The following is a 15,987-nucleotide window of genomic DNA, read 5'->3' on the forward strand; positions in this document are numbered from 1 at the left end:
CGTGCACAAGATCAATTAACTGGCTGCTGGACAGAAGACAGTCCAGTCCAGTGCTCATCTGGCTGGCACTTGCACAAGTTCTAGAGAAAGGAGGAAGTAGCCAGCTCCTGCCCTTCATATGCCTGGATGTATTGAAGCTATGGCCGAGCCTTCAGCTCTAGTGGGATAATTGTGCTTTTCTTGTCTGTCGTTGTTCTTCTGGTGCCAAGAACTGAACTCAGGGCCTGGCAGATGTCACAAACACACTCTGCCAAGACTATACTTTCAAGGATCATTTTATGGTTCAGACATGCTAGCACTAACCTCAGTCCAACTTATTATTTAATACAGTGACCTCAGAGCCAGGTAGTTATGGAAGGCTCTGGTCTCAGAGTCCCTGCTGGGTAGATTGGGCTACAGAACCCATATTCCAAGGACCCTTGGAGGTGGACCTGGCTTCCAGGACTGTGGGACAGAATCTAGAGGTGGGAAAGAGGCCAGGCCAAGTGAGCAGGGGAGGAACACTTCACTCACAGGGCTGTGAGTTGTGTCTTACCAGGAGCCATCCTACACTCCCCCCTCCTCAGGCAGTCAGCTGTCCTCCCACTCTTCCCCTGCCCTGCTGGGCCACATGCTCGCTGTCCATCCCAGGCAGCCAGGAGAATATGAACAACCCAACTACAGGCAAAAAGCTGTAGGGGCAAGCCAGCTGGCCACCTTCCTACCCATGCCTCTTTCATGACTTTCTGCCTATGCTTGTGAAGTAGCAAGGTCCTCCTCACCCTAGCCAAACCTCCACCTCTCCCACATATATAAAGTGAGATTATATGCTAACTACTTTAACAAGAGCAATGGGGATGTGGTAATGTGGACCCTCAGAGTATCTGTAATGCAGCCCTGGAGAAGCCATTTTCTCAGGCAATGGTATCTGGGGTTCTGACTGGGCTCCTGAACTCTGTACCAAACAGGTATACTGCACAAGTTCTGGAGACAGAAGGAAGCGGCCAGCTCCATACAACAATGTCTCTTCCAGGCACAGGGAAGATGTAGGAGCATCCTAGTGTGTGCCGAGCTCATCCCCCACATATACTACCCATCAGGGCCAACCACTAGGCATCACTTTGCAGGGGCCACCACTACCCCAACGCTCTCCTCTTCTTCAAATGATGCAACACATATGCTTCTCAGTGAAGCTCCCAGAGGTGACTTATTTCTGTCATCAGTCTGAGGGCCACCACCTACCAACCATGTGCTCAACATGTATCCAACATGTTCCTTAAAACTCTCAGTAAGACTGTAAGCATGTTTTTATGGTCAGCTTCTACATCTGTTGAGAAGCCAAGGCATATGTTCACACGTGAAAATATATGAACACACACACTCATGTACAAATGAACCACCCAAGTTTGTCATGTCATGGGAGCAAGTGACAGACTGAAGAATGGTTAAAAATGGGAACAGAAGCATACAGTAAGAAAGAACGTGGAGAATTTAGATCCAGGAGACATGGTTTTTTTCTTGTGGCGAGAGTAATAAACAAACATATCTAAGGGTCTAACTGTGGTGCTGAGGCCCTGAGATGGTGACCAATGGGAGACTAAGTTCAAAGGTAGGCAGATGTCTCTTATGCCCAGTGTGATGGTTTGTATATGCTTGGCCCAGGGAGTGGCAGAATTAGAAGATATGGTCATATTGGAGGTGTGTCACTGTGGACCCTACTCCTAGCTGTCTGAAATCAAGTCTTCTACTAGCAGCCTTTAGATGAAGATGTAGAATTCTCAGCTCCTCTTGTACCATGCCTGCTTGGAAGCTGCCATGTTCTTTCCTTGATGATAATGGACTGAACCTCTGAATCTGTAAGCCAGCCCCATTTAAATGCTGACCTTAAAAGAGCTGCTTTGGTCATAGTGTCTGTTCACAGCAGTAAAACACTAACCTAAAAGACACCCAGTGTCTTCCTACAGCAACTTCATCCACTACATAAGATCTTAAGCTGAGTCTTCAACCCCATGCCCTGCTGCAGAATCATTTAGCCAAGCCTCTCATGGTTTTTAATGGTCTAGGGAGGGCACTGTTCTGAGTCTCATTTCTGTTGCTGTGATAAAACATCCTGACATAAAGCAACTTAGCGGGGGGGGGGGGGGGGGAGTTTGTGCCAGCTTACAATTCCAGGTGACCATTCATCATTGTGGGGAAATCGAGAAATTTCAAACAGCTAGACCCATTATGTTCATGATTGTGAGAACACAGGAGAATACATACATGCCCGCTTGCTTGCTAGTGCTCAGTTCTGTTTCTTCACTTTTTAAACAGTTTGGGAACCTTGCCTAGGAAATGGTGCAATCCACAGGCTGGATCCTCCCACACTGATTAAGTTAAGGCAATCCCTCATAGACAGGTCCACAGGCCAACCCAGTGTTGACAGTTCTTCATTTAGTCTCCCCTCTCAGGTGATTCTAGTTCTAATCAAGTTGACAGTGAACCATCACAGTAACCACACTGTGTATGTAAAAATGCTAGTGGCCCCATTTCAGTCTATCAGCCCACCCTTGATTTGGATGCCTTTTTTATGCTTTGTGTTTCCACTTTATTTTAGCACATGTAAGAAAGTCTTGTGTTTGCCTCTCTTTCTATGCTAAATTAAAAAAAAATATTTGCCAGCCTCATCATTAAGTTCTACACTGGTATTCAGAGACCAACTCAAGATTTAATTGTGCACTTGGGAGTTTTCATGACCTTTATGGGATTTAATCAGACTCCCAATGCTGTCAGGCATTCAGAAGTCTTAGTCACCCATGAAGATTCAGACTAGATATGAATGACCCCCATCCCAGCAGCAGCTGCCCAACCCCCCTCTCCTTCCAGATCTGAGGTAGGAATGCATGAGCGCAGCTTCCACCACGTCCAGAGCAGGACTCACTTGGTGCCTCTCCTCTACTCAGAACAATTCAGTTTCCTTTCTAAGGTCCCTTAAGCCATCTTAAGAAGAAGCAACCTGAACTGCAACCACACCAGCTGGAATTTAACAAATGCCTTTTGTGAGTTGCCCTGGTCATGTTCTCTCTTTGCAGCAACAGAACAATAGGGAACCTTCCCTCACAGGCAGAGACATCAGACCTGAGATGCCTCCTGCAGGTCCAGGAATGTATAATATTAGAAACCATCTATAAGAAGACTATTGTAAGTCTAGGAAACTATTCATCGAGAAAGAGTTTGTCAGGCTTGGCTGGCCTTGTAAATTAGCCAGATGCTGAGTTTATTCTGCAGGAGATTATCTACATCTGGTTGCCAAGTGGTAAGGGAATGGTGTATTTCATAATTATGATCAAAAATGGGTCTCAAAGGGACTTGGGGGATGGCATAGCAGAAAAATGCACTTGCCATCAAGTCTCACAGCCTGAATATGATCTCTAAGATCCACACAGTAGAAAGAGGTAACAGTGATTTCCACACGTTGTCCTCTGACCCTCAGGCATGTACTATGGCTGTGTATAAATGGACATACACATACATATACACATATACATATACATATACACATACACATATACATCATATACATACACATACACATACATATACATATATTCATATACATATACATATGCACATACACATATACATCATATACATACACATACACATACATATACACGTGTAATAAATGTGGTAAGATTTTGATGGATAGCACAGTGAGATGGCTCAATGAGTAAGAACATTTGCTTAGCAAGTATAGGGACCTGAGTTTGAATCCATAGGACCTACATTAAAATAATAATAATTACAGGCATGACTGTGTATGTGCCTGTAATCCCATCATTGAGAAGTAGAAATAGGTTGATCCTAAGATCTCACTGACAGCCCAGCCCAGCCTTGCCAAAAAGACAAGCTTTTAGTTTAGTAAGAGACCCTATCTCAAGGCTGTAGAGGAAGATACTTGACATCCTGCTCTAGGTTCTGAATGTATGCACAAGGGAACATACCATCTCATGCATGTATATACCACATGACACATCTCATCATGCAAACACTGAATTAGGTATCACAGCCACCTGGTGGGACTGCTATCTAACACACAGTATCAGCCCTTGCAATGATGATACAATGCCTAGCCTGCAACCCTCCTGGGCTGAAATCGCCATCTGGTAGACCTTCCAAACAGAGCTTTCCTGAGGAGATGGTTGTTGAGCCTCCATCCCTCAGGGTGTGCCTCACCTCCTCCTTCCTGCCTTGTTCCTTTGAGCATCTTCCTTCTGCCTAGAGATATTGGACTGAAGTTCACTACTGTGGTGGTTTCAATAAGAATGGGCCCCAGCACCCACATATTTAAATGTTTGGTTCCCAGCTTAAGGATTATGAGGTATGGCCTTGTTGAAAAAGATGTGTCACTGGGGGAAGAGGGGCTTTGAGATTTCAAAAGCTCATGCCAGGCCCAGTCTCATTCTCTTCCTCCCTCGTGCTTGTGAATCAGATGTAAGCTCTCAGCTATTGCCCCAACATCATGCTTGTGTGCTGCCATGCTTCCTGTCATGATGAACATGACTAAGCCTCTGAAACTGCAAGCAAGCCCCCAATTAAATGCCTTTTGTGAGTTGCCCTGGTCATGTTCTCTCTTCGCAGCAACAGAACAATAGAGAACCTTCCCTCACAGGCAGAGCTACCAGACCTGAGATGCCTCCTGCAGGTCCAGGAATGTATAATTTTAGAAACCATCTATAAGAAGACTATTGTAAGTCTAGGAAACTATTCATTGAGAAAGAGTTTGTCAGGCTTGGCTGGCCTGGTAAATTAGCCAGATGCTGAGTTTATTCTGCAGTAACAGCTCCAGTCATCATACCATACATGCACTGGATATTGAGGCCAAATGGGAGCTGTTCCAATCCCCAAGAACCTGTAGCCCAGTGCTGCAAGACCAGCAGAACCTTGGGGTGTAAAGGAGACAGGGAAATAAATGAGGGGCAGTGGAGTCTTCTCGGGAAATGTAAGACCAGAATCCAGCCCAGTAAGGAATGGGATGACTAGACAACGTTCCGGGGAATCGAAAGAGCCCACCTGGGAACTGACTGGAACAGACCATGTCAAACAGGGTGAAACCGTTATCTGGACTTAGCCTTGGAAGCCTGCTAAGCTTTGTGGGTAAGAGGTCAGAAAGGGTTTTATTCTGGAGATAACATGTGGAGATTCTCTCAGCTATTGGAACTCACTCTGAGGAGGGCTACAACACATGGATTCAGTCGGGTGAGGTGAAAACCCGGGAGGCCAGTTTGGATGGGATATGATGCTCCCGGAAGAACAAATCAAGCCTGGCTCAAAACCAGGCTACTTCCTGCTGATTAGGAGTGCTGGGTTCCTTGGGATCAAGTTTAATCTTCACCATCAGGATATCTGATTTCTTCTTGTTTCTTCATTGCACACAACTACATAACAAATCACTACCAACAAGAACCAACAACCACACACACACATACACACTTCTCAGAGCCCTGAAGTTTTTATAGACCCCCTGAAAAGTCCCCAGAATTCCAAATGTCACACAATCGCAGAGACCATGTGCAACTGGCAAGATCTCACCCTTGCTGGAGCACAAGGCAAATCATAGTCAGCTGCTGTGGACAATCTGGAGTTGTCAGACATCCCACACCTGGAATTGGAAAGAAAACACGTTCCTATACTATTTCTGTGATTTTCAAAGAAACCAAAACCTCCAAAATTGTCACTAAACAGAGGGCTTACCACAAAGGTATCATAGTCACATAAAGGAGATATGCACAGATCAACCAAGAAATGGATGAGCTTAGAGAGAACCATGTCCTCGCGAAATTACAGTCAAAACAGGAATCCCAAACAGAATGGAAGCAAGAGGGTCAGGGCTGCCTAAAATAATAGGCAGAGGTGTGGTTAGAGGGTCATAGGTTGTCTGGAACAGGAGGTGACCTACTGCCACATAGGTCAGCAAGGAAATGTCCATGACTACATCCAATCCTTGGTGGATCCTTTAGAGAGTGGCCTACAGAGGCAGATGACGGTGACGTCAAAGGGTGGAGAAGATGCTGTCCAGACAGCACATTGATGGGAAAATGAGGCACTTCTCACCTCCTGGAAAGGAAGTTGGTAGCAGAAAACAGGTCCAGAGAATAAAGCACAGAGACACAGGAATGCACAGTAGAATTCAGTGGTTGGGGGAACAGGAGGAAAGTGAAGCCAAGTGTGGTCTCAGGGTTGGTACAGATAGAAATGCCCATGGCAAGACCACACAACTTCACCTGCCTTTGCTCAGAGACTGGAGAGTCAGAGGGAACTGTTTTCAAGGCTCTGCCACATCTCACGTTAAGAAGCCTGGAAACATCAGCAACTGAGGAAGCTCTGCCAGGCATCACTGGCTTGTTTCCTGAGCCTGAGTTCTGTCCCCTCCTCTGTTCTTACAACATGATTGATGGAGATACAATGATGATAAGACTGTCTTTGGGAGTGGACCAGCCAGCACTCACCACAAACTGAAACAAGAAACAAGTACCACAGCAGAGAGTGCTCCCCCCACCTCCTTGCCAGGAAGACCGCCACTGGTACCACAAGCCATGAGCCTCCCCGAGATGCTCGGTCTTCAATACATTAGTTGTAGTTCTCCAGGTTCCAAAGCACCAAGGTCCAGAAAAGAATGCACGTTCCCTTGCTACCTAGGCTGTGGTCTCCAAGAGCAGCCAGAAGTGGACCAGGCAGAAGAGCTGGAGAATCGGTTGCAAAAATGATTAAGCATCTCTGTGCCTCCAGGGTCATCCTCAGCTGTGGAGAACAAGGATGGGCAGAAAATATTCTTCTCTTTCTGTAGAGATAGAGAGAGGCCATGGGGAGGCAAGGGATGGAAAGGGCAGGCAGCTGCTGCAGGTGCCTTACCCCGGATGCAGGGGAATGGCTTGATTTCAAACAGACCAGCAGTGGAAGCCAGGGAAACCCCGGAAACTGCTCATGTTTGTCCTGGCTCAGAGCAGGTCAAAGAGGGTCTCTGAGAAAAGGTTACAGTGAGCCCCAAGTGAACCGTTTCACAAAACACCCCTCCCCCCCCCCTTTTTTTAAATGAATAGTAGCTGGAGAAACTGATATCTATTCCTAGTGGCTGGGTCTGTGACAGGCTAGAACTGAATGAAAGGTTCAGCAATGAAGACACCTTGTCTAGGAAAATTTGTCCCTCAGCAGACTGGTACTCATTATTGCCTGGGAAGTCCATTCAAACTCCAAGGGCAAATGTCACCATGAGCCCAATCACATTTCAAGGTGAAGTGATATATCAAGTCTTTCTACAGAGCTTCACTGGGAACTAATTTTACTTTTTAATTACCAAAGTTCAGAGGGACTCTAGATATTTAAAAAAAAAAAAAAAACTTGGAAAACGGGGATGGAAAGATGGCTCAGCAGTTAAAAGCACTGGCTGCTCTTCCAGAAGAAGGTTCAATTCCCAGGACCCACATGGCAGCTAACAACTGTAACTACACCTTCAGGGGATCTGACACCCTCACACAGACATATATGCAGGCAAAACACCAATGCACATAGATAGATAGATAGATAGATAGATAGATAGATAGATAGATAGATAGATAGATAGGTAGGTAGGTAGGTAGGTAGGTAGATAGGTAGATAGATAGACAAATAGGTGATGGGTAGGAAGGAAGGATGGATGGATGGATGGATGGGATGGATGGATGGATGATGGGGGGCAGACATATAAATATATGAATAGATAGATATAAAAAATCCTGGAAAACTAAAAGCCTAAAGTAAACAGCAAAGCATCTTTGATCTTTTCAAAGAACGGTTTCATCTGTGTTTATATAATGAGACCGTCTGCAAACAGCCTCGGCCAAGCTGGAGCAGAAAGATTCTGAATTGTGAGTAAACACTGTTCATCTCAGACTGGCTGGAAACAGACATCACTCCACAGAATGAACCGTTCAGCACACTTGTGAGATTTTTTCCCTTCTAAGCATCCACCTGCAACTTTTAAAACACGTGCACACACACACACACACACACACACACACCAACCAGTCCAGTCTTTTATGAACAGAAAGGCTCTTTCGCTGCATATTGTATTTTCTAACATTTTGGAAATAAACCTGTTTTATTTGGCTTTTATAAGTAAAAGTCTAATTTGTAAGAAGATGACATAGAAGTTCTTTTAAAGAGGAATGCACAGAGCTGGGTGTGCTAGTAAATGCCCACAGCCCTAGCGCTTTGGAGATGAAGTTAGGAGGAACGCAAGTTCCAGGCTAGTGTGGACTACATGTTAATATCCTGAGCCTTGTTACACTCCAGTCAGAAAGTCTAACTCTAAACATCTTACTTACATAGAAAGTAATGTTTGGGGCAGAAGCTATTGTTAAATCAATAATTCAAAGCCACTGATTATAGCTGGGGAAAGGACTTGGCCCTAAGAGTCTCACAGACTTAGTTCAAATCCCAAGCCTAACACACACTAGCAGCACAAGCTTGAACAAGTTTCAGAATCTCTCAGAGCCACAGTTTCTTCATGTGTAAGAAGTCATCTTACTAACAGGGACTAACGGATGACATGGCATGTAAGAGACAAGGCGCAGGAAGAACACAAAGCCATGGTTTAAAAACAGCAAAACAAAACAAAAAAACCTCAGCTTTTCTGCAAAGCAAGAAAAATGTACTCAAAGATGGTGGCTGATGTGAAGTAACTTCATTTGAAAACAATGTAGATAGATTTTCAAGGAAAAAAAGAAGAAGAAGACTTAAATGTGCTGTTAACCAGCCTTATCCATCTTTGCTTCTAGACATCCAGGGAGAGTGGGGGAGGGGATGCAGAATAACCAGAGCTACACCTGACAGATTCTGTCCAAACTACACAGTGGATAAATAGTAACTTCTATTATTCCCCTTAAGTAGGTATGCACATGTACAAATATTTTTTTTAAAAAAAAGGAGGGATAAATGGCCCCTGCATCTCTTTTAGCCCAAGGTGACTGGCATTTTAACCACGGTCTATTAAATACCAATTCGTTACTTGGGATGCCAATACATACTACACAATCAATGTGGCTCACCAGATCAGGAAACGTGAAGAAATGCACAACCACAGAAAGAAGGCAAATGTGCCATCTACTCTCCTACATTTTTGGTGAATTGATGACACCATTCCACCAGTAACCCACAAGCACATGTGTGTGTCTGTCTGTCTGTCTGTCTGTCTGTTGGGAAGTCAGACTGTTTCTGAGTTTCCCTTACAGTGTTCAGGTACAAGATCTTCCTGGTGGAGATTGGTCTGCTTGATTCATAGAAAGAAGGAAAAGACTAGGAAATGGACTGACCCTGCTGTCACTGTCATTGCTCCCAACAGGACATGACTTGGGATTTGATTGCATTGGGGGTGGGGTAAATTGGGGAAGAGAGTTGGGGGTAGAGGCCAGTGCAGGCTCACTAGGACATGCAACTGTCACACAGATGTCTCTTGCTCAACTTAGCTGCCCAAATTGTCTATTTTATTAACTGTTCCTAGAGTTACGTATTATGCTCCCAATCGCCAACACACACACACACACACACACACACACACACACACACACACACACACTGAGGGAGATAAAAGACTTCTTTCTGGTGACCCACCCTGCCTCAGGAACCAGTGTGGTGAACATCAAGTCTGAAGGAGTTAGGGGTGCTCTCAGGAAGGACCTGCCACCGGGAAAACCAAAACCAGGAAGAAACACCAAACTAAGTATTAGCCTTCAAGAATGTATCAAGCCTTTCCAAATACAAAGAAGCTGAGAAAGTTCCCTTAGAACGTGGGACCAAACTCTGCTGTATGTTTGAGCACTTCCTACCTTGAATCCCTGTTCATCCTATCCAGAGAATCACTCTCTCTCTCTCTCTCTCTCTCTCTCTCTCTCTCTCTCTCTCTCTCTCTCTCTCTCTCTCTGTCTGTCTGTCTGTCTCTCCTTTATACCTACCAACATCCTCAAAGTCCAACTGTGTGCAATAGAACAGACCTAGCCTTCCAGGGCAGAGAGGACAAAATCCTATCACATCTAACCGACTTTTTACATTAGCCTCCAAATTCCTACATCGGACCCCCGCCTCACTTCTACATCCCTAAACCAAATGGTAAGTGATTATGCAAGCACAGGAAGAAGTGGAGGCTTAGATGTGATCTATAGGGTCTCCTCTCAGGGACCCAGCATTCGAAGTCCCTTCCTCCTACCCAGGTGTGCTCCCTCTGCTCCTTAGCCCCCTAGAGCAGGAGACTTGAGGTTCTATTTTAAGATGAACCCTCTCACACTACACACTACACACTACTCAGACAAAACGTCAGCATCTCAACTGCTCCTCAATCTTCTTCCTTCTAGGTCATCTCCTATTGTGCACAATCTCTCCAATGCTCCCCAGAACCGGGCCTCCAGGAGTTGGTCTTGGAGTCCTTCCATCACCCAACCCTGTTGGAAGAGCAAGGCTGTTGAAGGTGCCCGTCGGGCACTGGGTCCTTGGCCATTCTCATCAGCCTTCTCAGAATAAAAATGGGGACCTTAAGCAGCCTCAGAAGGAAGCTGGGGGTCAAGGGTTTGTGAAATATGACACAGTCCCCAGGAGACAAGGTCCTCCTGCGCCCTCCTCCCAACTTCCCTTCAGGAGTCCTCCGCGCTCCGCATCGCTCCACACACCACACCTGATGACTAGGACCCTTGTGCTCTCCGTGCTGGGTGGAAGCTCCTGGGGATGATGGGACCTGGCCATTATTTCTCCTGGTCTTCCTCCCGCCCTCTTCTCTCTTCACTCTCAGCTCGCTCTCTCGATTTCCCTCCCCGCCCGCCTGGCCTCTCCCTGCTTCCTCTCACAAGGCGCTCCGGTTGTGTTTCCACTTTGTCTCCAATTATGTCTAAACGCAACCCACCACAGATGCTGACATTTTAAATGTTTAGTTGTTATAGTTACTTGACTAATTGCCTGGGACACCGGCAGCGCTTCTTCCCTCCTGCAGGCAGGAGAGAGGGGGGTGGGGTGAGGAAGCCGGGCAGATGGGGTTTGGAGCCACTACTCCTGGCCTGGCTGGGACACCTTGCCACTCCCAGGAAAGTGCCCCCGCAGAGAGGCTCCACCGGCTGCTGGCTTCATTCAGCCAAGGCAGGTAGGTGCCCGGTGCGGTACCACCTGGCCTCAGGATGCCAGGTACTGTGTCCCCTGCCCCGGGACAGGGGGGATGACAAGGTCTGCCCAGCAAGTACTTCTGCCTGGCCTCACGGTCCGCCCACGCCTGCTGTGTATAAAAGGTGGGGAAATGGGGAAATGGGATTGGCATGGGGGAAACTAGAGAGGGTTTGGGGTAAATGAGAGTTAGAAGCGGCTGCAGGTTACTCACGTGCCAGATAGCGAAGAAGATGAGCGCAGCGCAGAGCACCAGGGACAGCATGTAGCAGAAAGCAGCGAAAGTGAAGGCCATGGCTGAGGACCCCGGATCCCACCACACAAAGCCGCTCCCTGGAGACTAGTGCCTTCCCAAATGAGAGCCAGAAAGATGTTCAGTCTGCACAATCCCGGGGGGGGGGAGGGAACGGCTAGGAGCACCCACGACAAGCAGAGACAAGTTGAGGGTCAACGAAGCCGGGACGATTCCAACAGGACTGGAGACCTAGGACCTGGAGCGCCCATAGGCACAGAATTTCGCTGGCAGCAACTGTTCCTCTAGCTGAAGAAGAAACCTAACCAGCAGAGAACACCTGCATACCGGTGTCAACTAGAGAGATTCTCGAGACCAACAGGCACCGGGTGCTAGGACTCCACTCAGGACCAGGCGAGGAGGTCTGGTCCTCGGGAAAGAGCCCTCGTTAATCGGTGCCCGAGCAAAGAGGTGGGGTGAGCACGCCACGCAGACTTCAACAGCGTCCAGCCAGGTGCCCGGGCTCTGGATCCCACAGCTGTTTTGTCTCCAGAGCACAAGTCTTTAGGTGGCCGAGATGAGCCAGGTCCCGTTAGCCCTGCGCCCCGGGCTGGGGTCTCCCAGCGCAGCTATGCGTACAGAGATGCATCCGTCCCCGGCCCCAACCGCGTCCCCCGGCCGCCGGCTTCGGTAACCCGGTGCCTGGGAAACTGGGTCGGACCGGGGCGGCGTGGGCTCCAGCCTAGATGGCCAGCTCCCGGCCGGGAGGCTGCTGCGGGTTTCCGGCCAAGTGCTGCTCACAGCTGAGCGGGGCTCCACCTGCTGCTGTTGCTGCTGCTGCTGCTGCTGTCGCGGGCGCCGAGAGGACTGCGGCGCTGCGACCCCTCCCTCGCGGCGCCCCACCCTCGCCGGCTCCGGAGCGCGCCCTCCCCGCAGGCGGAGACTGCGGCGGCGGGGGACCGGGGAGGAGACGGGGTGCGCGCCCGCCTCTCGTAGGAAACTTGAGGCCCCTCGCGTGGAGGCGGGAGGGGCAGGGACTCTTTGGGCACGTGCGCCCGGAGCGAGTGGGAAGGCGGAAGGCTATGGCGATGACGCGTCCGCCACCCCAAAGCTTCCAGCGGTTTCGTGCACAGGAGATCCTGAAGTGAGGAGACTTAGTCGAGGGAGTGGTGGGCTCCTGTTCGTTGGCTCCTGTCGGTTGGCAATTTCCCAAACTGTCATGATCTATGCTAGGGTGTCTTCACACCTCTACCTTGAACCCCTCGCAGGATCCCTGGCATCCTCCACTATCCTGCTCCATCTGACCTTGGGATTAGGGGAACCTGGGCAGTGTTGGGATAAGGCAAGGCTGCAGCAAGTGTTTCTGTGCTGCTCTGTGGCATTACCAAGAACATACGCACATTGTCGAAAGCAGACTCGCTCCTACCTCCAACTTTCTCAGCCTCCTTAAATAAAATAAAATAAATAGCAACGAGTGTCTTCAAACCCACCCAGTCTATCTGTAAATGTTAGGGACTGATATACTTGCCTCCGCCACGGTGCTTAGCATCTGTGTATCACAGTCGCTCAATGAAAAAAAGTTCCAATCCTGCAGATAGGACTTGGATTTCAGGCGAGTCAGCCCAGGAAGCAAGAAGAAATGTCCTGATGATGACTAGCAAGTAAGCCCCCTGGGAATCTACATACACACAGTGGCTTGAGGTGCATCTCAGAACATCAGATTATGTGCAAAGAAGAATGCTTCACTCCCATCCTCCCCAACCTCTGGATCTTATCCTCTTCTGCCACCTCTCCATGATGGCCCCTGAAACTTCGGGAGAAGGACTGTGATGTAATTGTCTATCCGTGGCTGGCTGAGCATGCCACTGCACTTTGACCGGTTGTATGTTTGCATTACTTCTCTCAGGTCTAAGAGCTGTGCTAACCTCTAGTTATAGAGATACAAAGTTAGAGGACAGTTTGATACTGTTTCCACCTAGCAAAAATAATTGTAGGGAGTTGTCCTCTGGGCATTAACAAGTCCCCAACCATGGGTTCTTGGCCAGCTATATAGTAGCAGGCATGAGATCCCTGCTGTAACAGACTTTAAAACAAATCACACTTTAAAACCAAGCAGCTGGTTACCCCCACAATATTCACAACACTGTTGTGCCCATGGGCGTATCTTGCCACATCAGTCACTACTGAGATTCACTGGATTCACAGCTGGGTAAGACTGTTGATGTAGTGTCAGATACTATGGAAGATAGACCACTCAGATAGGCAGCAGAGAGGAAGCTCCCTGATCAGTGTCAGCTTGATTTCTCCATGCCCTGTGACCAACGTGTCTTCTGCAATAGAATCCCATCATCAACCCAGAGCAAATGACAGTACCCCTCATTCTTTGCCAGTCTCCGAGACACCGCTAAATTCTGGACTCTCCAAGTTAAACACACAAATCTCAAGATTCAACGCTAAGACCCACTATGGATGGGAACATGCGATGTTTGCCTTTCTGAGCCTGGAAACTTTTTAAACACTAAATATACACCAAAGAAAAAGCATTCTGAGATGTCTCTGAGATCTTGGCTGAAATGCCAGACTTTCTTTCTAACAGACATGAGCACAGTCTGCAGAAGGGATCTCCATGACATGTTTCCCACTGGTGCCATTTCTCTGAAGTATGAATGATAAAGTTTAATCTGTTGTTTAAGGTGTTGTTCTCAACTCCACAAGATTAAAGGGGTTTAAATGTCTCATTTTAAATAAATTATTAAAATGCTGTATGTAAGAATTTCCTAGAAAATAAATATTTTACTGCCTTGATTTATAACTTGTCAATAAGTTGCTTTCTCACATAAGTAGGTATGTTTTCCAACAAATGGAACCATAAATTTAAAATGAATGTATATTTATATAGACATAGTTATTTTTTAATGACTATTGAATATTTCATGCTTGAAATGCTTGATTATGCTTAAGCACATGTTGGGTAGTTTTAACGTTTGAAGTATATCATTATAGAATTTTAAATTGTTTTATCAACATTTGTTTCATTCAGAAGATTTTTTAAAATGTTTTATTGTGTAAAATATATTGTATTCTTAATCAATCTTTTGGCTGAAAAGTGTAATTTAAAAATCAAATCCTAAATTTTTATATAATGTGATTGATATGCTAATGAATGTGTGTGTGAGTTACAGAGGTTAATAACAAACCTTGAAAGCCTGGAAGATTCTTAGTTTGCAAGAGACCTTTATGACAAAAGATTTACAAAGCAAAAGCAAATAGAAATTTACTAACACATATATTTCATATAGCCGTGGAAGAGGCATAGAGAACGAGGAGCTCTCAGAACGGTGGCTTTGAATCCCAGCTTATATAACATCTTCAAACGATAGCACATTTCCTGAGAGGTGACTAAGCAGAGGAAAAGGACTTTGAGTATACAGGTGTGGCGACTTGGAGGAGAGCAAAGAGCAGGCACAAAGGGGGCTACAGTGGCGGTCATTTGGGTAGATGGGTTCTGGGCCAGTAAGGTCCAGAACTGCAATGTGTGGTCACCTATTCTCCATGGTAAGAGAATGTAAATTCATTTGCATTGGCTAGAGAGGAGTCTTCCATCCATCTGAGTCTGTCTCCTGCCTTTGAGCAGGTACATGGAGGGCAGAGCTCTCCTGCATAGGCCCTGTCTTCACTGCTTTCAACTCAGTGATCATTCCTGTTGGGAGGTGACATAGTCAGGTCAATTCTGAGCACCATTTGAATCCATCCTGTCAGAAACAAAGGCAAAAAAACTGTCCCAGTTCTGTGGGTATGAAGGGCATTCCGGGCATGTGGCAGACCCTCCAGGATGCAGCTTACTGTAAACATCCTTGTGACATCGATAGATGCAGGTGACCAGGGTGTGTGACTGGCAATGGAAGGCTAGTAAGTGTATCCTCGGTTGTCTCTCTATTCTGAGATAGTTTCTGACATTTTATTGATTAATTCCCCAACTTGTAAGTATTAAAAATACTGTGTTTACAATGTATGCAAGAATTGCGGTGTGCAGACAATACATCTGAAGCAGCGATCATTAGCATCGGGGAATAGCCATGATTTCAAAAGTGGTAAGACTGAGATGCATGCAGCAGGGATTGCTCTGTAATAAATAAGTACATGGGAGGTCCATTTATCAATGGCACTGGTGACATCCTGTCATGGTTAGCCTGAATTGATGAGTTTAATTTAAAATTTAATTATTAATTGATTTTTTTAACCATGTTCTGCAAAGGCCACCATATTGTTTACCAGTTATAACAGAAATCTTTCACTACTGAAAGAGTCAGGGCAGGTACACTAATGGATGTTGGCTGAATAAAGTATAAGGTAGAAAGCAGAATGACTTCAAAGGCAAAGGCTTTTTCTACCTTGGGGAAAGCTTTGTCCCTCAGAAGACATCTGGAGGATGCCTGGTGTTAGAAGAGACAGAAAAGCTCTGCCAGCATCCAGACAGAAAGCAAGAAGCACTGTTCTGCACACTGGAGAGGCTGGGGTCCAGGACTGAGAGAAAAGACACATACATTATTTCATGTTGGTATTGTAGCAGACACAACAACTGTGGCTGTGTGGTGCTGGGGAGGCTGGGGTCAGGTCTA

General features: G+C 46.7%; 1 protein-coding gene across 3 annotated transcripts in view; it reads right to left on the reverse strand.

Moving 5' to 3' along the window:
* Positions 1-11,431, reverse strand: part of CNIH3 (cornichon family AMPA receptor auxiliary protein 3) — a gene marked incomplete at both ends in the record, with an annotated part of 102,240 nt that extends 90,809 nt beyond the window's left edge. For all 3 annotated transcript variants that reach the window (XM_080923636.1, XM_080923637.1, XM_080923635.1), the window contains one exon: positions 11,351-11,431. In XM_080923636.1, the coding sequence (XP_080779762.1) occupies positions 11,351-11,431 (81 nt within the window). The remainder of the gene's footprint in view (positions 1-11,350) is intronic.
* Positions 11,432-15,987: the final 4,556 nt, after the last annotated feature.

This window comes from Micromys minutus (genome assembly GCF_963924665.1).
Source record: "Micromys minutus genome assembly, chromosome: 1".
NCBI lineage: Eukaryota > Metazoa > Chordata > Mammalia > Rodentia > Muridae > Micromys > Micromys minutus.